At 36.1% G+C, this 23900-nt stretch overlaps 7 protein-coding genes and 1 pseudogene across 16 annotated transcripts; 6 read left to right on the forward strand and 2 right to left on the reverse strand.

Annotated features, from left to right (window-relative positions):
• Positions 1-587: 587 nt before the first annotated feature.
• CRK30 (cysteine-rich RLK (RECEPTOR-like protein kinase) 30) lies at positions 588-4267 on the forward strand (the record flags this gene model as incomplete). Of its 3 annotated transcripts, NM_001340712.1 has the most annotated exons (9): positions 588-617; positions 708-866; positions 1610-2363; positions 2449-2583; positions 2687-2808; positions 2905-3115; positions 3194-3431; positions 3528-3681; positions 3756-4267. In NM_001340712.1, the coding sequence occupies 7 exons, from the start codon at positions 1760-1762 to the stop codon at positions 4158-4160; spliced, it is 1869 nt and encodes a 622-aa protein (NP_001327992.1). The 3 variants fall into 3 exon arrangements, with proteins under 3 accessions (NP_001327992.1, NP_001327991.1, NP_192885.1); NM_001340713.1 differs by lacking the exons at positions 588-617; positions 708-866 and having other exon boundaries at positions 1465-2363; NM_117217.1 differs by lacking the exons at positions 588-617; positions 708-866 and having other exon boundaries at positions 1535-2363; positions 2905-3124; positions 3756-4160.
• A 508-nt stretch (positions 4268-4775) lies between these two features.
• CRK31 (cysteine-rich RLK (RECEPTOR-like protein kinase) 31) lies at positions 4776-7536 on the forward strand (the record flags this gene model as incomplete). Of its 2 annotated transcripts, none has more annotated exons than NM_001340714.1 (6): positions 4776-5738; positions 5832-5953; positions 6038-6248; positions 6321-6558; positions 6653-6806; positions 6896-7536. In NM_001340714.1, the coding sequence occupies 6 exons, from the start codon at positions 4781-4783 to the stop codon at positions 7226-7228; spliced, it is 2016 nt and encodes a 671-aa protein (NP_001329009.1). In that variant the 3' UTR covers positions 7229-7536. The 2 variants fall into 2 exon arrangements, with proteins under 2 accessions (NP_001329009.1, NP_192886.1); NM_117218.2 differs by having other exon boundaries at positions 4796-5738; positions 6896-7312.
• Positions 7537-8467: 931 nt separating this feature from the next.
• On the forward strand, positions 8468-11029 carry CRK32 (cysteine-rich RLK (RECEPTOR-like protein kinase) 32; the record flags this gene model as incomplete). Of its 4 annotated transcripts, none has more annotated exons than NM_001340716.1 (6): positions 8468-9363; positions 9435-9565; positions 9704-9914; positions 9992-10229; positions 10300-10453; positions 10534-11029. In NM_001340716.1, the coding sequence occupies 6 exons, from the start codon at positions 8475-8477 to the stop codon at positions 10864-10866; spliced, it is 1956 nt and encodes a 651-aa protein (NP_001328211.1). In that variant the 3' UTR covers positions 10867-11029. The 4 variants fall into 4 exon arrangements, with proteins under 4 accessions (NP_001328211.1, NP_001328210.1, NP_001328212.1 ...); NM_001340717.1 differs by having other exon boundaries at positions 9444-9565; positions 10534-10958; NM_117219.2 differs by having other exon boundaries at positions 8475-9363; positions 9444-9565; positions 9704-9938; positions 10534-10903.
• A 1088-nt stretch (positions 11030-12117) lies between these two features.
• Positions 12118-13081, reverse strand: LCR11 (low-molecular-weight cysteine-rich 11). Its single transcript, NM_001036542.2, has 2 exons — positions 12952-13081; positions 12118-12596 (listed from the first exon to the last, which is right to left on the reverse strand). Exons 1-2 carry the CDS (start codon positions 13010-13012, stop codon positions 12349-12351), a joined length of 309 nt encoding a protein of 102 aa, NP_001031619.1. The 5' UTR covers positions 13013-13081; the 3' UTR covers positions 12118-12348.
• Positions 13082-15914: 2833 nt separating this feature from the next.
• On the forward strand, positions 15915-18615 carry CRK33 (cysteine-rich RLK (RECEPTOR-like protein kinase) 33; the record flags this gene model as incomplete). The annotated part of the gene is made up of 7 exons (NM_117220.1): positions 15915-16686; positions 16843-16968; positions 17253-17365; positions 17435-17645; positions 17736-17973; positions 18073-18226; positions 18319-18615. 7 exons carry the CDS (start codon positions 15915-15917, stop codon positions 18613-18615), a joined length of 1911 nt encoding a protein of 636 aa, NP_192888.1.
• Positions 18616-19140: 525 nt separating this feature from the next.
• Positions 19141-20894, forward strand: AT4G11500 (annotated as a pseudogene). 3 transcript variants are annotated; one of them is made up of 4 exons: positions 19141-19712; positions 19903-20028; positions 20237-20390; positions 20471-20863. The 3 variants fall into 3 exon arrangements; another variant differs by having other exon boundaries at positions 19294-19420; positions 19539-19712; positions 19903-20390; positions 20471-20812; another variant differs by having other exon boundaries at positions 19206-19712; positions 19903-20390; positions 20471-20894.
• Positions 20895-20977: 83 nt separating this feature from the next.
• RALFL28 (ralf-like 28) lies at positions 20978-21436 on the reverse strand. Its single transcript, NM_117221.2, has one exon. It carries the CDS (start codon positions 21373-21375, stop codon positions 21118-21120), a length of 258 nt encoding a protein of 85 aa, NP_192889.1. The 5' UTR covers positions 21376-21436; the 3' UTR covers positions 20978-21117.
• A 1147-nt stretch (positions 21437-22583) lies between these two features.
• Positions 22584-23886, forward strand: AT4G11521 (Receptor-like protein kinase-related family protein). The gene has a single exon (NM_001160749.2). It carries the CDS (start codon positions 22689-22691, stop codon positions 23484-23486), a length of 798 nt encoding a protein of 265 aa, NP_001154221.1. The 5' UTR covers positions 22584-22688; the 3' UTR covers positions 23487-23886.
• Positions 23887-23900: the final 14 nt, after the last annotated feature.

A 23900-nucleotide genomic window follows, 5' to 3' on the forward strand; every position in this document is an offset into this window, starting at 1 on the left:
CCGGCGTTTTTAAATTATAAACGGCAGAGTTTTGGTTAAGGGAACGACGGCGACGATGAATATGGTGTTTCCGAAGTAGTTTCAGGCGATGATGGTGAATAATATTACGAAACGACAGTGTTTAGATAGATTGGCGTTTGGATTTGCATTACTCGAAAACATTGTTGAAGGCGATGGTGTTTCCGACGTTGCGCGATACCCATGTCTCTTGAACTTTTCGGGTATGGCCATGTCTGGGAATCTCACAGATGAAGTTTCTAGTGAGGAAAGAAGTCAGAGCAAATGATATAACTTGTCATAAAGAAGAACAAAAGGGTTTTCAGATTGGTGGGATTAAGCCAAAGGGTTTTGCTCATGGAAGTGTTTGAGAAAGACTGCTTCTTGTGAAGATGCTTCTTGCGACATAGCTAATGAGGGTGAGGTTTCTTTGGATCTGATATTGATTCGGAGTATCTGGTTTTAGAAATGTTTGTGATAGAGACTAAAGGAGCCATTGTTGGCCAAATTAAGAATTGAATCGTATATAGAAGACATGAGACATGACTTATATAAAGAGTGTTTCAGTTTCCGAATCATCTTCTGCTTCAAAGTAAACTGTTATTAATCACTTTGAGTAGGTGGCTCTTTTTCTTTTCTCTTCAGGTTAAGATTGATGTCTTTTGTGTTTTGTGTTGTTTCTTTCTGATTTTTGGAATTCTTTTGGTCAGCTGCACTGTTTAATCTGAAGCAAGCAACCACTCGCTTTCTGTCAATTCGGTGGAAGTGTATGCTGAAACTTCCGGGAAGACTTGAAGTTGCAGAGACATTTTAAAGCAGTCAATGTATCTAACAGCTGTTCTCCGCTTCTCAAATCACTACTTTGCTCGGTAAGGCCGATATACCAAACAAAAACACAAATGTTCTTCTGTTTTGGCCTTTGATGATGAAACATTATGTTATTAGATTACTTGGATGCTACGGTTCTGTACTTCTGTTCATGTTTACTAGAACCTCTCTAGTTATCCGTGTTGAGTCGGTATATTGTGCTATAGTTAATGCGTTTCTTTCTGGTTCAAGCGAGCATGTTTTGGACCAAAAACCTTTTGGTAAAAAGAAACTTTGCAAAGTGCAATGAAGTTTGCATTTTGTTTGTTTTCTATAATTTACAAAATAACTCAAGAAAATGTAGTCCTCAGATTTATCACAGTGATCATCCATTTCAATCAATTGCTTCTTCAAGTACTCAGAGAGTCGCGTTGATTTAGAAAATGTTATTCATGATACTCCAAAAAGCTATTGATTGTCCTGCAACAACATGTTCAGAGTCTTGTTATGGCTTGAAGTAGTAGTTGAGAGTCACAGTGACTTGTTGGAATAACTCTGAGTGGTCCAGTTCATAATTTCTTTCTAACAAGTTGCCATTGTTTTATTTATATTCTCTATCCATATAATAAAATAATGTTTACAACTTGCTCTTATGAAAGGCATGGTTGTGTAAGTTAGTCTATATTCAGCTTGAGACACTAAAGAAACTCATCTATTCCTTTTTTGGAAAATGCGTCAAAATAATCTCTTCTCATTGATCTTCTGGCTTGTCCCTGTGAGCTTAATTATTGTTGTCTCTGCACAGTTATGCTCGGAGAAGTTTGGAACTTTTACACCAGGTGGTACATTTGACAAGAACCGCCGAATCATTCTCTCATCTCTTCCATCTGAAGTCACAGCTCAAGATGGCTTCTACAACGCTTCGATTGGAACAGATCCTGACCAACTCTACGCAATGGGGATGTGCATCCCAGGTGCTAAACAAAAGCTTTGTAGGGATTGTATCATGGACGTCACAAGACAGTTAATACAGACATGTCCCAACCAGACAGCAGCAATTCACTGGTCAGGTGGAGGGAAAACTGTATGTATGGCACGTTACTATAACCAGCCGTCTTCTAGACCATTGGATTTGGAATCAGTTTCTATTGGTTATAACGTTGGAAATCTCAGCACAAACTTAACAGATTTTGATAGATTATGGGAGCGATTGATAGCTCATATGGTGACTAAAGCTTCATCAGCATCAATAAAATATTTATCATTTGATAACAGTAGATTCTATGCAGCTGATGAAACAAACTTGACAAATTCTCAAATGGTCTACGCTTTGATGCAATGCACGCCAGACGTCTCTCCTTCCAACTGTAACACTTGTTTAAAACAAAGTGTTGATGACTATGTTGGTTGTTGTCATGGGAAGCAAGGCGGCTATGTGTATCGGCCTAGTTGCATTTTCCGGTGGGATCTATACCCTTTCAATGGCGCCTTTGATCTTCTTACGCTAGCGCCTCCACCCTCATCTCAGCTGCAATCCCCACCTCCAGTGACCAACAAAGGTATGTGATTTACTTAAATAAATGATAGAAATAACCCTTCTTGTATTCAACTCTAAGAAGAGCTAGGTGATTTGGTCTTGCACAGATGAAAAAACGATTCATACAGGAACTATCATTGGGATTGTCATTGTCGTTGCAATGGTCATAATCATGGCTCTGCTTGCTCTAGGGGTTTCTGTTTGCAGGAGTAGAAAAAAATATCAAGCTTTTGCCTCAGAAAGTGAGTTCCTCTTGTTTTCTTTCTTATCAGCTGGTCTTGCTGCTAATTTACGAAAGAATTTCACCGACCTGACCATAAAACCACCTACATTTTCATTGTGCAGCTGCCGATGATATTACAACAGTTGGATATCTCCAGTTTGATATTAAAGACATTGAAGCTGCAACAAGTAACTTTTTGGCGAGTAACAAGATTGGTCAAGGTGGTTTCGGCGAAGTTTACAAGGCATTTTCTCCCCAACTACTCTTAAGTTGTATTTGTGTTATGTTTGAAGATATTGAGATAGTGGGATGATTAGTTAGATTCAGTTGTAATATGCAGGGTACGTTATCAAATGGAACTGAAGTTGCAGTCAAGAGGCTGTCAAGAACTTCAGATCAAGGTGAATTGGAGTTCAAGAACGAGGTGCTTCTTGTAGCAAAACTTCAGCACCGGAATCTCGTTAGGCTTCTCGGTTTTGCTCTGCAAGGAGAAGAAAAGATACTCGTCTTTGAGTTTGTTCCCAACAAGAGCCTCGATTATTTCCTCTTCGGTAGTACTAGTAGTCTAATTTTCCTCTTGATCCAATATTCTTGAAATCTTAAGCTTGGATTTGCAAATGGATGTGCAGACCCAACAAAAAAGGGTCAGCTGGACTGGACAAGACGGTACAACATCATTGGAGGGATTACACGAGGGCTTCTCTATCTTCATCAAGACTCTAGGCTCACCATCATACACCGTGACATCAAAGCGAGTAACATTCTTTTAGATGCTGATATGAACCCGAAAATAGCGGATTTCGGGATGGCTAGGAATTTCAGAGATCATCAAACTGAAGACAGTACAGGAAGAGTCGTTGGAACCTTGTTAGTATTCTCCTTATTATTTACAATGGGCACAATTCTCTGATGAACGGTTTTTGTTACTGACTAACGTAAACATTGTCATGTATATATTTGCAGCGGTTACATGCCTCCAGAATATGTTGCGCATGGCCAATTCTCTACCAAATCCGATGTCTATAGCTTCGGAGTATTGATTCTAGAGATTGTTAGTGGCAGGAAGAATAGCAGCTTCTATCAGATGGATGGTTCTGTTTGCAACTTGGTCACATATGTGAGCTGAAATCTAAAATGCTTTTTTTACTTTCTAACTGTGATCATCGATTCTGAATACGAGTTTGTTTGCAGGTTTGGAGACTTTGGAACACTGATTCATCTTTAGAGCTCGTAGATCCGGCGATTAGCGGAAGCTATGAGAAAGATGAAGTCACTAGATGCATCCATATCGGACTTTTATGCGTTCAAGAAAATCCTGTGAATCGACCAGCATTGTCTACAATATTCCAAATGCTCACTAATAGCTCCATTACTCTAAATGTCCCTCAACCACCTGGATTTTTCTTCAGGAACAGACCTGAGTCAGACACATTACGCCGTGGATTGGAGCCAGACCAATATAACAATGAATCTGTTACTTGTTCTATCGACAATGCAACAATCACTACACTCCTCGGTAAAACTCTTGCTTCTGCACTCTGTTGTATTACCTCAACTCTATTTTCAAAGTCAATGTATAGAAACACTGAGGATTGAATTATTTTTGAATATTAAAAGTTATCTCATTTTGATTCTGGTTTATGTATTCACGTTCATTTTTTGTTAAGAATAAATGCTTGGCTCACCTGCCCAATAACATCTTTTTTTGACCAAATCAAGGTTCTCAAAATAGTACGGTGAATGAAATCAAACTAGGCTATCCACTGTTTTATCCTCACATGTTTCTGCTTTGTGTCTTCCTTCACAAAGATGCAGGGACTCAGTATTTTAGACCCAACGGTACTCATTCCTTAATGGAGACTAAGAGATTTTTAAAACAATAGGAACCGACGACTTAAATACTTGTGTTTGGTCATTGCTTGTTGCATTGTGTTTTGGAGTAAGTTAGAACGTTTTGGTGTCAAATAGGGCCTAGAAGAGCTACAGATCAAGAATTGGTCTACGTTCACTTTCATCATATTTACCTAACGTGTTTATAAAGTATTAAATTATCCAAAACGTTGACCTAGGTGACTTGTGCATTAATGCACGTATCCACTACTTGACGAAAATTCTACACGCGAAAGCTGTTTTGACCAAATCAACGTTCCAAAATAAACATTTCCTTTTAAAGATTCAAGTTCTAAGATCTGCAACAAGTATCTGAGCAAAGTAAAATGTCAAGAGAAAAAATGTGTTTGAACACTCTCTGTGCAATCCTCTGTTTTGTCCTTACCGTTAGTTTCGGCTTCGTCTCTGCCCAAAAATGCGGGGAGTCTGTGTTTTTCAGACCTAACGGTAACTATGACACTAACCGTCGTCTCGTTCTATCAACGTTAGCTTCCAACGTCAGTTCTCAAAACAACCGCTTCTACAACGTTTCGGTCGGTGAAGGAGCTGGAAGAATCTATGCCTTAGGTCTCTGTATCCCAGGGTCTGATCCAAGGGTGTGTTCCGATTGTATCCAACTCGCGTCTCAAGGTTTATTACAAACCTGTCCGAACCAGACCGACTCATTCTACTGGACAGGCGACAACGCCGACAAGACGCTCTGTTTCGTTCGTTACTCTAACAACTCGTTTTTCAACAAGATGGCTCTAGAGCCAACTCACGCAGTTTACAATACTATGAGGTTCCAAGGGAACCTCACAGCTTATACAAGAACATGGGACGCGTTCATGAACTTTATGTTCACCCGAGTCGGTCAAACTCGATACCTGGCTGATATATCCCCTCGGATAAATCAGGAACCTTTGTCTCCTGATCTTATATACGCGCTGATGCAGTGTATTCCGGGGATATCTTCTGAAGACTGTGAAACCTGTCTTGGAAAATGTGTCGATGACTACCAGAGTTGCTGCAATGGGTTCATAGGTGGAGTCGTTAACAAGCCGGTCTGCTATTTCCGGTGGGATGGTTATAAATATTATGGTGCCTTCGGTGATGAAGCGCCATCTCAACCCCCCACGCCGCTTCCTCTTCCTCCTCCTCCTCCTCGTGATCCAGATGGAAAAAAGATCTCTACAGGAGTTATTGTGGCTATTGTTGTTTCCGCAGTTATCTTCGTGGTGCTAGTCGCTTTAGGATTAGTTATTTGGAAGCGAAGACAATCATACAAAACACTGAAATATCATAGTGAGTTACTTTTTTTGTTTTTGTTTTTTTATCACTCTCACATTACTTATTGGAATGCATATTAGTAACCATGCATATGTTATATATTTGCAGCTGATGATGATATGACAAGTCCACAGTCTCTGCAATTTGATTTTACAACAATTGAAGTGGCAACAGATAATTTTTCGAGGAACAACAAGCTAGGTCAAGGCGGATTCGGTGAAGTTTACAAGGTATATTTGAGCTGAGCTCTACATATATCTATGACTGCTTGATTTGCTGTGAAAACTAAGAACTTATAAGTTTTTCATATGTAGGGAATGTTACCTAATGAAACAGAAATTGCGGTAAAGCGTCTATCGAGTAATTCAGGACAAGGCACACAAGAGTTCAAGAACGAGGTTGTGATTGTGGCCAAACTTCAACACAAGAATCTTGTTAGGCTTCTTGGGTTTTGCATAGAAAGAGATGAACAGATACTTGTCTACGAGTTTGTTTCCAACAAGAGCCTTGATTATTTCCTCTTTGGTAATAAACAATAACACTTGGTTTAATTTATGTTCATTCATCAAATTTTCTTATAATTATAGTGTAATTTAGATCCAAAAATGAAAAGTCAACTAGATTGGAAAAGACGGTACAACATCATAGGAGGGGTTACGCGAGGACTTCTCTATCTTCATCAAGACTCAAGGCTAACAATCATACACCGTGACATCAAAGCAAGTAACATACTTTTAGATGCTGATATGAACCCTAAAATAGCTGATTTTGGAATGGCAAGGAATTTTAGAGTGGACCAAACTGAAGACCAGACAGGAAGAGTTGTTGGAACCTTGTTAGTACTCCGATAATCTCTTTAAAATTGATAAACCTTTTTCTATTTGTTTGTTTCTGATTAACATAAACCTTTTTATGTTGTATATTTGCAGCGGTTACATGCCTCCAGAGTATGTGACACATGGCCAATTCTCTACCAAATCTGATGTATATAGCTTTGGTGTATTGATCTTGGAGATTGTTTGTGGCAAGAAGAACAGCAGCTTCTTTCAGATGGATGATTCTGGGGGAAATTTAGTGACACATGTGAGCAGAAAACAATTTAAAATTTTACTTTGTTTAGATTGTGACCATCAAGGATTTGGATTCTGAATATGAGTTTAATTTCTTGGCAGGTTTGGAGGCTTTGGAACAATGATTCACCCTTAGATCTCATCGACCCTGCGATTAAGGAAAGCTACGATAATGATGAAGTCATTAGATGTATCCATATCGGAATTTTATGTGTTCAAGAAACTCCGGCAGATCGTCCAGAGATGTCTACAATCTTTCAAATGCTTACCAATAGCTCCATTACTCTGCCTGTGCCTCGACCACCTGGATTTTTCTTCAGGAACAGACCCAATTTAGACCCCTTAACCTATGGATCCGAGCAGGGGCAATCCAGCAGCATGTCTGTTCCTTTTTCTATAGATAGTGCGTCAATCACTAGAGCCACTCCTCGGTGAGATGATTGCTTTTGCACTAGTCAGTAGCATTTTACTTGTAACACAAGCAACTCCAGTTTTCAAAGGTCCAGTTAATTTTTATGGTAATATGGGTACATATAAAACCAAACTTATGTGTAGCCGTGTAGGTAGAGTATTCCTTTCTTGTTTTTTCCCATGGCAAGATGAGAATTTGTCAAACCTCAAATATGATACATTAACCTCTAAGAACAACCACTTACGAACCCATTTTTTTACTTCTTCAGTCATCTATGATAGTCACCAGCTTGCTTATTCAGCTTTTTGCTCCCCCAGATTTTCTATAAAGTGGCAACAAATTTTATTATTTCCCCTGAAATATCCATGCAACTACACTTATATTATGATGATGTTCCAATGATTTTGATCACCAACATTTGTAGATCTCTAAGGTTTTTATGTTTCATCAAACTCTATCTAGCAGCTTCACATGTGCTAGTATATTTGTAACGTCTCTCATCCAAGTCCTCTCTTTCAAAGACTGGTTTTCGCTATTTCAAGAGGCTATAAAGACTTCCGGAAGCACACTTAATTAACTGTGACAGGATGTTTCACCGAAAAGATAAGTGGACTTTGGTGACATAGATTGCCTCTCCGAAGCACTATATACACCACTATATTCCTTTAATAGAGGTGTTACAATATCATCTTGATAAATATTACCAACAACATGCTATTGCTTGAACACTAAACGTATTAACTCATAATCGCTAACGAATTTGAACATACGTCTTGAAATAAGACCAAGAATCGACACAAGCTAACGAGTTCTCCTATATCACGCGTGGTGTGATCTTTAGCGTACATGTCAATGGAATTAAACACACTATCTCCAGTATACCACCAGAACAGAGTTTTAACAGTACTGCAAGTAACAAACCCTTTATATAGTACTGTTTGTATTATAATACTTTAACAGAAAAAGTCCGCAACACTAACAGAAAAAGATTTTATATTTATCGCATTGACTTGACTATGTTTGTCTCAACAACTACTTAACGAAAATTCCTACCACCCATACTTTTTGACTAATCAACATCCAAAATGTTCTAGTAAAACCATTACCGAGCTGACTTGAATATGCTTTCCTCAATTACTTAACAAAATTTCTAACCAACCATGCTTTTTGACAAAATCAACGACCCTAAGTGCTACAGTAAAATAAAATGTGTACATTATTTACAATCTGTAACACATACCTGACCAAAGTAAAATATCCAAAAAAGATATGTGTCTGCAAAATCTCTTGTCAATCCTCTGTTTTGTCCTCGCCATTAGCTTCGGCTACGTGTCTGCACAAAAATGCGTGGATTCAATGTTTTTCAGACCCAACGGTACTTATGACACAAACCGTCATCTCATTCTCTCAAACCTTGCTTCCAACGTGAGTTCTCGAGACGGCTACTACAACGGTTCTGTCGGTGAAGGCCCTGATAGAATCTATGCGTTAGGTCTCTGTATCCCAGGGACTGATCCAAAGGTCTGTGATGATTGTATGCAAATCGCATCTACGGGTATATTACAAAACTGCCCGAACCAGACCGACTCATACGACTGGAGATCCCAGAAAACACTCTGTTTCGTTCGTTACTCCAACAGCTCGTTTTTCAACAAAATGGATCTAGAGCCGACAATGGTTATAGGAGATCTAAATAGTGGACTATTCCAAGGGGACCTTGCAGCTTATACAAGAACATGGGAGGAGTTCATGAACTCTATGATCACCAGAGTCGGTCGAACTCGTTACCTGGCCGATATATCCCCTCGGATAGGTTCTGCTCGTATATATGCGCTGATGCAATGTATTCGAGGGATATCCTCTATGGAATGTGAAACTTGTATTCGAGATAATGTGCGTATGTACCAGAGTTGCTGCAATGGGTTCATAGGAGGAACTATTCGCAAGCCGGTCTGCTTTTTCAGGTGGGATGGTTCTGAATATCTTGGTGCCTTTGGTGACACGCCATCGCTACCTCCACCATCTCCAGATGGGAAAACAATATCTACGGGAGCTATTGTTGCAGTTGTTGTCTCCGTGGTTATATTTGTAGTGCTGCTCGCTTTAGTATTGGTCATACGGAAGAGAAGACAATCGTACAAAACACTAAAACCTAAAAGTGAGTTTTTTTTTCTCTCTTAATTGTTACATTGCTTTTTTTTGGAACCAGTAGTAGAAACCATATATAAGTTATTGCAGCTGATGATGACATGACAAGTCCACAGTCTCTGCAATTTGATTTTATGACCCTCGAAGCGGCAACTGATAAATTTTCGAGGAATAACAAGCTAGGTAAAGGTGGGTTTGGTGAAGTTTACAAGGTATTTTTAAGCTGAGCTCTACATATATCTATGCTAGCTTGATTTGTCAAAAATACTAATCACTTAAGAAGCTTCGATAGCCGCTTCACCGCAACTTTGGTTTCATTCGTCAGTAATTGTAATATTGTATATTTGTAGGGAATGTTACCAAACGAAACAGAAGTTGCGGTGAAGCGGCTATCGAGTAATTCAGGACAAGGCACACAAGAGTTCAAGAACGAGGTTGTAATTGTGGCTAAGCTTCAACATAAGAATCTTGTTAGGCTTCTTGGGTTTTGCTTAGAAAGAGATGAACAGATACTTGTCTACGAGTTTGTTCCCAACAAGAGCCTTAATTATTTCCTCTTTGGTAATAAACAAAAACACTTACTTGGTTTAATTATGTGCATTTTACCAAATGTTTTTAAAAATATTTGTCTTATGCAGATCCAACCAAGAAGAGTCAGCTAGATTGGAAAAGACGGTACAACATCATAGGAGGGATTACGCGAGGGCTTCTCTATCTTCATCAAGACTCGCGGCTAACCATCATACACCGTGACATCAAAGCAAGTAACATTCTTTTAGATGCTGATATGAACCCTAAAATAGCGGATTTTGGAATGGCAAGGAATTTTAGAGTGGACCAAACTGAAGACAATACAAGAAGAGTTGTTGGAACTTTGTAAGTATTCTAATTAAAATTCTGCTTCTGTTTCTGATTAACATAAAATATTTCATCTATATATTTGCAGCGGTTACATGCCTCCAGAGTATGTGACGCATGGCCAGTTCTCTACCAAATCTGATGTTTATAGCTTTGGAGTATTGATTCTGGAGATTGTTTGTGGCAAGAAGAACAGCAGCTTCTATAAGATAGATGATTCTGGTGGCAATTTGGTGACACATGTGAGCAAAAACCAAACCAAAATATTACTCTGTCTTGATTGTGACCATCGAGGATTTTGATAATATGAGTTTCTTGGCAGGTTTGGCGGCTTTGGAACAATGACTCACCTTTAGATCTCATCGACCCTGCGATTGAGGAAAGCTGCGATAATGATAAAGTCATAAGATGTATCCATATCGGACTTTTATGTGTTCAAGAAACTCCTGTAGATCGGCCAGAGATGTCTACAATATTTCAAATGCTTACTAATAGCTCCATTACTCTGCCTGTGCCTCGACCACCTGGATTTTTCTTCAGGAACAGATCCAATTTAGACCCTTTAACTTATGGATCCGAGCTGGGGCAATCGAGCAGCAAATCTATTCCTTATACTATAGATAGTGCGTCAATCACTAGAGTCACTCCTCGGTAAAATGATTGCTTTTGCACTAGTCCGCAGCATTTTCCTTGCAGCACAAGCAACTTCTATGTGTAAAGAAGTTGAAGATCAAATTTGTTTTGTACTAAACTACTAATGGGTACATATATATAATACCAAACTTCTGTCTAGGTAGAGTACTACTAGTCCTTTCCTGTTTGTTTCCATGGCAAGACAAGAATTTGGCAGACTACTAATCTGATAAATTAACCTCCACTACAACCACTTATGAACCAATTTTGTATAGAAGGATCTAGAAGATCACAAGAATAATAAATAATATATTAGATCCTTCTATATTTTGTTTAGACTTCTTCAGTCTTTTATGATAATCACCAAAAACATCTAATCCTACGTGAGACTAGATATTTTCTACAAATTGACAACAACTTTGTTCTAGCACAATTACCATGTGTTTATATTATACCAAACGCCAAAACCCAAAAGTTAAAATTTTCTACACATAAATTTTGACAAAAGCTATATAATCAATGTTTAAATGATTTTGTGGTTAATAGACAAAATTTTGTAAACGAAGGAATTGACAAAAACAAAAAAAGAGTCTATGTAATTAAAAAAAAGTGTGTGGACAAATTACATTTAGACAAAAAAAATGGAGTTTTTTTTCTTTACACGGTGGATTAACCTTAAAATCGTTTCAGAAATGTGCCCATGTAATGTAATTGGAGGAAGAAAAAATCATCCCAAAAATAGTTCTAACAATAGATCACATTAATTACAATATTTGTAACTATGGCTTCTCTATTTTTCTGTAAAATATAAGGCCGTAGGACATTGTTTTTTTTTTTTTTTTTTTCTTTTTCCAAGTAGGCACGACACTGATTATGCCTTAGATTCCCCCTAAATATTTTAGCCCATGCACATCACATGTATAATTGGTTTCAAGTTTGGTTTTTCTTGCAAGAGATGCTTCCGATTTTATAAACTTTTAAATTTTACTCTTTGTTTACTATAAAATTCCCTGAATAATCTCCCAAAATGTGTTTTTCTTGTGCCCCCTCTATTTTGAGGGCTAGCTCTTTTTAAAAATAAAAAATAATATATTAATATATGTGATGATAATTATGAGATACAATTTATGGTAATTTATTTTTTGATAATTTAGTTTTTTTTTTTACTTTGAAATTTATTTCTCGTATTTGTAATTCTGATATACAAGGTTTAAAGTTTAACAATAGATATTAAACATATTTCAGATAGAAAATTAATTAATAAACTATCAATGATGATCAATAGAAAGTTATTTAATTTATAGTTTAAATCATACATTATATGAAGACACACATACACCATAGCACAATAGTGATTATGCCATGGTCTACTTATTTAATATATTTACAATGATAATTATTTATGTAGTATTGTTAAATACAATTATTATGAATTTTTCTTATATAAAAAAATTGTCGATGAATTGCTATCATTTGATCTTGGTTATCTGATTGTCTCATAAATCTATGTGGTGTGCGGGGTTCCATCCGATCGACACCAATATCTGCAGTTACATACTGGATTTCCTTTCTTGGATTGTCCTGTAGTTGCAATAGGCTTGCAAAAACTAACTCCTTGAGGAGATATCTTTTCACATAAAGAGGTACACAATTTCGAATCACATGTTGATGCACCCTTAGATACATGTGAAGCATTTGTTAGAACTTTAATACAAAGACGTTGTTTTCCCACTGTTCCTTTCACCATCATCCCTAATATAGTAAATATTTGAGACATAAAAATATCAGTTTCTTTTTTTTGAAGATTAATGTTTAAATACTTTTGCATATATTAATTAATAAAGTATTGGACATAATGGAAAAAAGCTATCCAAAAACTATGGATACTATGGTTTTGGAATGACTTTGATCTTTAACACTATTTGACAAGGTTTTGATATAAAAATATTGAATTTGCTATTAAATAATTAAATTTAGCTATTTAAGTGAGATATAGAATTGACATTATTCAGATAGATTGCATGTTCTTAATATCTAATTTTATTTTCATATGATAAAATATATAAATATTTTTTAAGAAAATATGTTTGTAAATCTAACTACAAACCTATTGCAAGGACGATGAAGATAGTTAGAATGGTTGTTGATAGTTGACTAGCTTTCTTCATCTCATATACTCTAAACAAATTGATGATGTTTTTTTTTTTTTTTTTTTTTTTTTTTTTTTTTTTTGTTTTGTCAGATGATGTTTTTGGTTAATTTGTTTAATGAAAAAGTGAACAAAATTTAAAGTATATATAAGAAAAGTTAGATGTGTCTATTTTTTTAATGATACATCTTAGATCTATCACCTCCTGAAATTTAGGTTAAAAAAACGTGGTTCTCCATTAATTCCATTTTTTTGTTAAAGGATTGATTCCAATTTTTTTCCTTATCTAATTAAGGAGTCTTAGAAGTTAGAACCACACAATAATTTCAGTTAACACCATTAAATTACAAAAAAAAACTTTTTGATGGGTGATTTAAGTAAGAGGAGAAATTAAAAAAAAGATATATGTTCGCCTTAAAATTTGTTGAAACAATGTGAAATTCAAAAATAATAATAAAAAATCAAATGTATTTCGGAGACTGCATAACTCGTCTTTGGATAATACATTAATACCATACATTTTTTCTTTTATTCTAGTCTCTTTTCTATATATATATATATATATTTATTTATTTATTTATTTTTAAAAACCTATTTAGATAAAACATAGAAGATTTTAAAGAATAGAATGTATTTACGACAAAAAAAGAAAAGAATAGAATGTATTTACAGCAAATGAAAGTAACATACATAATTACATACAAAAAGCTAGTAAGAACCTTCACACCAAAAAAAAACTGGTACGAACCAAACTGATTTACCAATCAACAGAGCCGATCCTAGGTTGTGGGGCTTAAAACATTTTTAGTATGTGGTCTTTCCAAAATATACTAACAATAAACGTTTAATATTAATAATCTATAAAACATGAAAGGGAAAAAATACTATAAGCATTATCTGAACGTGAAACAAAACAAACACTATAGAAACGTGAAAAGAAAAAAATTGCTAAGAAAAAGGGTAATTTGCAGCAAAAAAAAAGAAGGAACGAAGTAAGTAGAAGTTGTGGTCGTTTGATCCCACGATCAAGGATGGGTCGGGCCTGCCAATCAACAATAGAAAAATATATTGTGAAAACATTAGCAATGAATTGTCACTAGTCCAAACAGATTACAACTTTTCAAAGTTCTTTACACCCTCATAATTTCTTGTTTTATGCATCCAACTCTATGGTTTAGCATATGTGGTCCAGTTGTAGGAGGGAGCTTTGGTAAAGGGTTTTGTTGTAATCTTAAAACTTGGGGCCTATTTATAGAAGAAAAAAAATAATTGAGGGCCTATTTTGTAAAGAAAAATTTTCTAAAACTTTGGGAATCACATTCAATTGTTTCTCCTTGCTCCGTTGAGTTACCGCACTAATGCTCACTACTAGCAAACACACTCTTTCAGTGCGACAGCCTCATGAGCTTGAAGTTGTTTAGCAAATCGGTTCCTACCAATGTACTAAACCGGTTATATAATCTGATTATGTATAACCAAACCGGTTATTGTATAAATGTCCAACCGGGGTTCACGATTCTACCGTTGTTCCGCCTAATTCTGATTTGTTAAACGACGAGAAATTTCTTATGGAAGTTAGGGTTTCCTGGCCGTTGATTGGTTCGTTCCCTGTTACCTTGTTCCATTCCAATCAGTTCTCGTAGAGCTTCTAATGTCACGGCTCGTGATGGCTTCTTCAATTCTTCGAGTGGGAGGATGCGTAATCCATGTGCCAATAGCAGAGTCGTGCTCAGATTGTACCAGGGGCGGATCTAGGTGTATGGGATGTGGGGCACGTGCCCTACATTAAATTATAAGTATTAGCTTGTAAACTTATGCAGTTTAAATGATTCAGCACAACTGGTTAAGTGTTTTCAATATTCGTCCATCCTTACCCAGGTTCGAGACTAGTTGAAGTAACTTTTTTCTTTTTTTGACTTTGCTCATTTTTTCCCCCAATTTTATCAATTTAATCACTTATTTCTTCCTTTGATTTATGAACATCCACTTTTAACTTTCTTTTAAAATTTCTTTATTAATTGATTAGATAGTATATGTGTATTGATATATTTCTAAAATGTTTGATATATCTATTCATTTACTTTTATGTGAAAATGAATAACAAAGTTATATGAACACAATTTCATAGTTTTTTTTTGGGTACCTATATAAATTGTGAGAAACAAATTACAGAATTTATTGAACTACATATTTTATCACAAACTTATAGTTTAATAACGAATAGTATATATAATAATTTTGATAAAAAATAATATATAATAAGTAAATTAATAGTGCCCCAGATTAAATATTTTTCTAGATCCGCCACTGGATTGTACCATGGAAGCGTCTGATGGAGTTGTCTTAATTAGACATATGCCAATGGAAATGTAATGCTGTCCGACAATCGTCTTGATGCTTCAAGTAGCCTGTATTTTTTTTTCCGTGGGGGTTCGAAACTTGGATTCAGTCAGGTCATTCTTTAATCTTTACTTTAAACCCATTGTCAACAATGCCTCTAGTAAAACAATGGTTTTGTATTACTGTTTGTGCTGAGAAAGTAATAAGATAAGCTATTGAAATTGTCAAAATATTACTAATTTGGGTCTTTGGATTGCTCAATTTGTTGGTTATTTAACTCATATCACTCTGCTTCGTTGTGTTACGTTGAGGAGATTCATTCAACAAGCATAGTGGGCGTGTAGTCTGGGTGCATCTCACATCATTAACATTTTTGAAACTTCAACATTCTTTTAATAAACATATAACACATCAGCTCATTGCTTTGATTGGTTCTCTGATTTTGTCTATGCTCTGACTTAGCTTTTATAATGCCTTGGATATTTTAAGTTTGACAACTTGCTGAGAGAACTCAATTGCTATTTAACTGATATGAAGTGTACGGATATGTACATACTAACCCCAAACACATTTGTAAAATCATGAGAAAGACCAAGAAGATTTCCTTTTTGATCTTCTGGGTTGTTCTCATAAGCATAATTGGTGCTATTTCTTCGCAACAATGCAACGAAACTGGGTATTTTGAACCTTGGAAAACTTACGACACCAACCGTAGGCAGATCCTTACATCTCTTGCTTCCAAAGTGGTGGATCACTACGGCTTCTACAATTCTTCCATCGGCAAAGTTCCTGACGAAGTGCACGTAATGGGGATGTGCATCGACGGGACCGAACCTACGGTTTGCTCCGATTGTCTCAAGGTCGCGGCCGACCAATTACAAGAGAATTGTCCTAACCAAACTGAAGCGTATACATGGACACCTCATAAGACGCTCTGTTTTGCTCGTTACTCTAACAGTTCATTCTTCAAGAGGGTTGGATTGCACCCACTTTACATGGAGCATAGTAATGTGGATATCAAATCAAATTTGACATATTTAAATACGATATGGGAGGCTCTAACGGATCGTTTGATGTCTGACGCATCCTCGGATTATAATGCATCATTATCTAGTCGTAGATATTATGCAGCTAATGTAACAAATCTGACAAATTTCCAGAATATATATGCATTAATGCTATGCACTCCTGATCTAGAAAAAGGTGCTTGTCACAACTGTCTGGAAAAAGCTGTTTCTGAATATGGCAACCTTAGGATGCAAAGAGGAATTGTTGCATGGCCAAGCTGCTGTTTTCGGTGGGATCTGTATCCCTTCATCGGAGCTTTTAATTTGACACTTTCACCCCCGCCAGGTAATTCCTCAACTAAAAGAAAAAATATGATTCTAAGAACGTATCATTCTGCTAAGTTGCTGACCAATAGTTTGAGAAAGGTTTGAAACAGATTCAATCACTGGATGATGCATTTTCTCTATTGTAAACTATCCTCTGTGATTCTACTATGCCCAGGTAGCAAAAGGAATATCTCAGTTGGATTCTTTGTGGCCATTGTTGTTGCCACCGGAGTTGTCATCTCTGTGCTATCTACTTTAGTAGTAGTACTTGTTTGCAGAAAGAGAAAAACTGATCCTCCAGGTGAGTTGATTCGTATTTTACTCACTGATTTCTTTTTCTTTAAGAACAATAAGGCATGCATGCTTAATCAGGAACACTGCATGATGCCGGGACAAGGGAATTTTAACTAGGAATAGTTTATTCAGTTCAATGGTCAACTATCTAAAACTTCTTATTAGCTAACCAATGTTTATTAGAAAAATGAAAAACTTTGGTGAATATGAAAACATATCATCATGGTTTAGATTTGTTATGTGTACGTACTTCCATGTTGCAAGGAATAATATGACATTTCTGTGTAGCAGAGGAATCACCTAAATATTCACTGCAGTATGATCTTAAGACAATTGAAGCTGCAACATGTACCTTTTCAAAGTGCAACATGCTTGGTCAAGGTGGATTTGGAGAAGTTTTCAAGGTAAATCTTCTCAACTTCCATTAATGAATATAGGTGGTGTGATGATCTTATTCTCTTTATTATTTGTAGGGTGTGCTTCAAGACGGATCAGAAATTGCAGTGAAGAGGCTGTCAAAAGAATCAGCTCAAGGTGTACAAGAGTTCCAGAATGAGACTAGTCTCGTGGCAAAGCTTCAGCACAGAAATTTGGTTGGAGTTCTCGGGTTTTGTATGGAAGGAGAAGAAAAGATACTCGTATACGAATTTGTTCCCAACAAAAGCCTCGACCAGTTCTTGTTTGGTATTTTGCATATAACACTCAGCTCATAGTTTTTGAAGTTCTAATGATGAAGTTGCAGTTCTTGAAACTTATTTTAATTGACTTACACAGAACCTACAAAGAAAGGCCAACTGGATTGGGCGAAACGGTACAAGATTATTGTTGGAACTGCTAGAGGAATTCTATATCTTCATCATGACTCACCCCTCAAAATCATACACCGTGACCTCAAAGCTAGTAACATCCTCTTAGATGCTGAAATGGAACCCAAAGTCGCAGATTTTGGAATGGCAAGAATTTTTAGGGTGGATCAATCTCGAGCGGATACAAGAAGGGTAGTTGGAACCCAGTAAGTACCCTTTCTTCTTTTTTGCCTTTCAATCTCTGAAGTTTTGATGACCTTTTTGTCACTGGTAAACTCAAGAATTATTTTTTGTTTTCTTTCTAGTGGCTACATATCTCCAGAGTATTTGATGCATGGCCAGTTCTCGGTGAAATCTGATGTCTATAGTTTTGGAGTCTTGGTTCTTGAGATTATAAGTGGAAAAAGAAACAGCAACTTCCATGAAACTGATGAATCCGGAAAGAATTTGGTCACATATGTGAGCATTAAAAACTAAACTTTGGAAAGACTCTACTTTTTTAACCATGCAATGTAACGTAAGGTTTTGACTACTAGTGATCATTGTGGTAGGCTTGGAGGCATTGGAGAAACGGATCACCATTAGAGCTTGTGGATTCAGAACTCGAAAAGAATTATCAGAGTAATGAAGTCTTCAGATGCATCCATATCGCGCTATTATGTGTTCAAAATGATCCAGAACAACGTCCGAATTTATCTACTATCATCATGATGCTCACAAGTAACTCCATCACTTTACCGGTGCCTCAGTCACCGGTATATGAGGGAATGGACATGTTTCTACCTTCTATCAAATCTCTTCCTGGTTCTGTCAACGATTCATTGATTGATGACTTAGTTCCTCGCTGAAGATGACAGTTACTTCATATCCGAGGTGTTTCTATAATTTCTCTTAGCACTTTTTACTTTTGTTGTGTTGAGTCATACAGTGTTACTAAAATACATTGAAACTCTCTCTTACAGGGTTTCCTCTGTTCAAGCGAAGTTCGAAGATAAGCTGACTCAAGCAGGTTTTATATAACTCAAAGATTGGTGTTTTTGAAAGTTCTAACCGGAAATCAAATTGGTTTGTATGATTTTAACCGATTTCTGTTTACGGTTTTATAATGATGTCTCCTTGGCTATCTTTTGTTGGGGTTTGAATTTGTTTCTTTTGTATTGGTTGGAGGATTGAAAACTAATGTACATGTAAATTTTGGCTAGTCAAGTTTGGCTGCTGACTCCATTTGTCTCCAAATTTGGTCTGCTGACTTCTATAAGGTCTCTCAATTGGCTAACTTAATGCACGTTTTCCTTTTCTTTTTTTTTTTTTGTTTGGATCTCTGCAAATCTAATGTAAAATGGAGCGACATAACATGGGAGTTTTCTGACCAATTCACACTCTACTTGCTTCTTTTTTTGGCAGCACACTCTACTTGTTTAGTTATTATATTGAGTATTATGAATCCATATTATTGGTGGGGAATGGACATTGTGGTTTTGATTATTACTTCTAACTCTTTTTTTTGTCAAAATCAACGGTCCTATCTGTCATGGAAAATCTTCGGAGGATAAACCTTCTAACTTTGAACATTTAACACAGTCTTTGGTTCTGATCTTGAGAGAAGAAACTCAAGAGTTCATTTGTTCTAATCTTTTGTTCTTTCCTTGTAAGGTTAGATGTTGTTTCTGCACAAGTCTGCTTCAATAGCTACTTTAAACCCAATGCTACTTACGACTTAAACCGTCGCCTAATCTTTTCTTCTCTTGCTACTAATGTCACAACTCACAAGGGATTCTATAACTCCTCGATTGGTCAAGACCCCAATAGAGGCTTCATCAATAGTATGTGCATCCCTGGGACTAAACAAGAGACTTGTTCAGATTGTATCAAAGGCGCATCAGACGGCTTATTAAGGAGATATCTTAACCAAACAGAAGCTTAGACATGGCCAGATTGTTGTATGGTACGTTATTCCAACATTTCTTTCTCTGGATTTTGTTTGGAAGGACAAGAAAAAATAAACGTTTACGAGTTAATTTGTACCTAACAAAAGCCTTGACTATTTCCTCTTTGGTATGTTATGAGCTTAGATACTTTTAAGTTCCAAGATGTCCTTATTGTTGCTAATGAGTCATATACTTGCAAATGTACAGACCCTGCAAAACAAGGTGAACTAGATTGGACAAGACGGTACAATATCATTGGGGGGATTGCTCGAGGAATTCTATATCTTCATCAAGATTTACGGCTTACAATCATACACCGTGATCTCAAAGCGAGTAATATTCTCTTAGATGTCGACATGAAACCCAAAATTGCAGATTTTGGCATGGCTAGGATTTACAGAATTGATCAAAGTCATGCCAATTACACAATTAGAATCGTTGGAACATAGTGATTTTTTTTTTCTCTTAACTTATAACCTTACAAATACAAACTATATTTGGTGGTTACTTCTAGGCTAAAAAGTCTAATCCTTATTTGCAGTGGTTATATGTCTCCAGAATATGCAATGCGTAGTCATTTCTCCATGAAATCTGATGTCTATAGCTTTGGTGTAATGATTCTAGAGATTATAAGTGGTAAAACGAATCGCAGCTTCTACTACATTGATGGTTCTCCTAGCAATTTGGTCACTCATGTGAGTATATGATCGTTCAAGTTATATGAGTGTATATGATTAAGCCAAAGGATATTAATTTATTTGATCACTTTTGTTAGGCTTGGAAGCTTTGGAGAACAGGGTCACCTTTTGAACTTGTGGATCCGACAATGGGAGAGAGTTCTCGGAGTAACGAGGCTATTATTAGATGCATCCATATCGCACTTTTATGCGTTCAAGAAGATCCTGTAGATCGACCAATGTTGCCTGCAGCAATAGTCGTGATGCTCACTAGTAACATAGACAATTACCGTTTGCCTCTCAAACATGAATGACCAATCCACAAGCAGGTCTATTCCTTGTTCTAATTAACAATGATGTATCAACACAGTTCTAGATCCTCGTTGAAGAATGGTTTTTTTCTTGATATTGGAACTGTATTGAATATATGGAAGTATCTACATCATCTCTTGTTCTTCTCATTACTCTACTTTATGAGACATTTAAACAAGTATATCAGATAGTAACATTGTACAACAAGATTCACGTTTTAAACATATTTTCAGTAACCAGAATTGGTTCAGACATAATTAGGCATTGGTGTTTCATGTTTGTGAAGCCAATAACTGAATTCATAGTTTGTATAATTTAGGAAATAGACATAAGAAAATAGTTTGAACTAAACGAACGCAAAACATTAGTTTTTTTTATCCATGGGGCTTGGTTACATTGTTATAATTGAAACTGTTTTTTAGTTTTTGTTGTATTATATCATCTTTCGAGGAAGAGCTGGTGGATCTGGACCACGACATCTCTTTGATTTTTCACATCCTCGATGGTACGGATTCGCCGGTTGATCGGGTGGACAGTTGCCATGATCACATCCTGGTTGGCGATCGCCGCGTCCCATTCCTGGATAGCCAATCTCATTTGCAACTGCTACGTTCATGTTGTTGCTTATGAACACACATGCTATGAACATTGCCACGACCATAAACCTTTTTGTTTCTTTCAAAATGCTCATGATGATTGATGCCTTTTTCTTATGTCAAATATGAGTTTAGATAGTTCAAGAGTGTTTTATGAGTGTAATAGAAGGTTTCACTTTGTGATATTTATAGAGAATGAAAATTCTGAAAGACAATGATCCATACATATCAAAACAGTGATATTTGTTGTATAATATGGAAGGAATCTCGGGGAGTTTGATTTGTCTTAATCTTTAGAAGCATTGTGTCATGAAACTATTTGTTGGTAATACTAAAAATATTATGATGATATCTTTTCGTTTTAGTTTTACTTAAACAGAGATTTGAATAGGATAACTGAAATTGGCAGTAGAAATAAACTACTAAATATATAGATGCCATAATAGTTAATAGTAAAATTTTTACTTTTATATTATATAAAGCTTGATTTGGTTTTCAAAGTTGTTAATTCACGTGATCGTGACACGTCTCACATCTGTCAGTTAGATTATGACACATGTTGAAAGATTTTAACATTTTTTAACTAAATAGAAAAATTAAAAAGAAAAAAGTACATATCTACAAATACTATTTCTAAACCAACTGAGCTCTATTATCTTAATCCAAAAAGTATACTAGAAGAAATTAACATATACTAATTTACATGTGTGTTATAGAGAACTCTTAAAATTGTGTTCCTTAACCCAAAAAACAAAAACGAACAAAAATTAACATACATACTAATTTATGTGTGTATAGAAAACTCTTAAAACTGTTTTTTCTTAACCCAACAAAACAAAAACTGAAAAAAATGTTTTTACTAATGTTTCTAATTTTTATTATCGGTTTACACGTGGAAGGAGTTATATGACTAGAAACCGTGTGTAAACCGATAATAGATAAAGAGTCATATTTTCCCAAAGATATTAGAGAAGGAGTCATATTTTGCAGTTCTTTTTTGTGCTAGTTTTACTCATTTCATAATCAAATTCAAGATGTTCAGGTATCAATATTTGATCAAATTACCAGTCATGATTCTATAACTTGTGTACTGAATGCAAATGGCAAATTCTGACTAGTATAAATGGGTTTGATTAAAATGTGTTATCCGGTTGGGTTTTGTTGGTTTTGTGTGGTCTAAGTTTGTTTGTTGACTTCCATTAGAGCTATTGACTCAGTCAACTTTAATTTTTCAAAGGCATTTGCATAATTTTCCTTAGACCATCTCTTTCAATTAAGAATGTATGACAAATTCAGTGAACCAGTCAAATCTGCCAAGAGAACCTACATAGTTTGAGTTATTGATGCCCAAACAAAACTTCTTGATTCTAATATCTAAACACAATCTTTTTTTTCTGATCTTGAGAGAATGATGCTCAATACTTTATTTTTACCAATCTTCTTGTTTTTCCTCATAACCTTTGATTATGTTTCTACACAAACCTGCTTCAATGGATACTTTAAACCAAATGGTACTTACGACTTAAACCGTCGTCGGATCCTCTCTTCTCTTGCTTCCAAAGTCACAGCTCACAACGGCTTCTACAGCTCCACCATCGGCCAAAATCCTAACCAAATGTTCATCATTAGCATGTGCATCCCTGGAACTAAACCAGAGAGATGTTCAGATTGCATCAAAGGCTCAACAGACGGCTTGTTACGAAGCTGTCCTAACCAAACAGTTGGTTATGTATGGCCAGATTGTTGTATGGTACGTTATTCCAACATTTCCTTCTCTGGATCACTCATTATGGAACCGTCTCAACCAGTGTCTGATCCCGCACCTATCGGTGTTGATTTGACATTGTTTGATAGAATATGGGACGAGTTAATGTCTCGTACGATAACTACAGCTTCGAGGACTCATGGATCATTATCATTTGGGCATAAGTACTATGCAGCTGATGTTGCTTCATTGACAACTTTCCAAACTATATACACCATGGTACAATGTACACCGGATGTTTCTTCAGGGGATTGTGAGTTTTGTTTGAAGAGAACTGTTCTTGATTACAAGAAATGTTGTCGCGGTCACATTGGCGGTGCTTTTGTAAGACCATTTTGTTTTATCCGGTGGGATTTGTATCCTTTTGCTGGAGCTTTTGAAAATATTACGTTGCCATCGCCTCCACCACCGCTTTCTTTGACTCCTCCCGTAAGCAATTAATGGGCTACGACAACCACACAAGTAATGTGGGACTGCTGATATTATTCAAAACTTAAATGGGCTCGTTTATTAAAAGGCCTCTTTCTATTTCTTCTTCGGCCCATTAGTAAAATGTCTCATTCTGGTTACTAAAATTACGGTTTGGTATGGTTGCTCAATTTGGGCATTACTTTTTTGTGTTGCCTGGGAAAGTTTGAAAATTTAGGTTTCGTTGCATTTTTGTTGTTGTTTGGAATCTAATTTGGGATTCTGATGTATGAATTGAAAACGATTTTTATGTAAATTTTTGTTGTTATACTCCAAGTTTCTTCTGTTGACTTCATAACAATTCAATTCTCTAACTGTATGTTTCCGACAACAGTTTCCTCTGTTTTTTTTGTTGGTTTTCAACGAATCTGATGTACACTATAATAG

Source organism: Arabidopsis thaliana, chromosome 4 (assembly GCF_000001735.4).
Source record: "Arabidopsis thaliana chromosome 4, partial sequence".
Lineage (NCBI taxonomy): Eukaryota > Viridiplantae > Streptophyta > Magnoliopsida > Brassicales > Brassicaceae > Arabidopsis > Arabidopsis thaliana.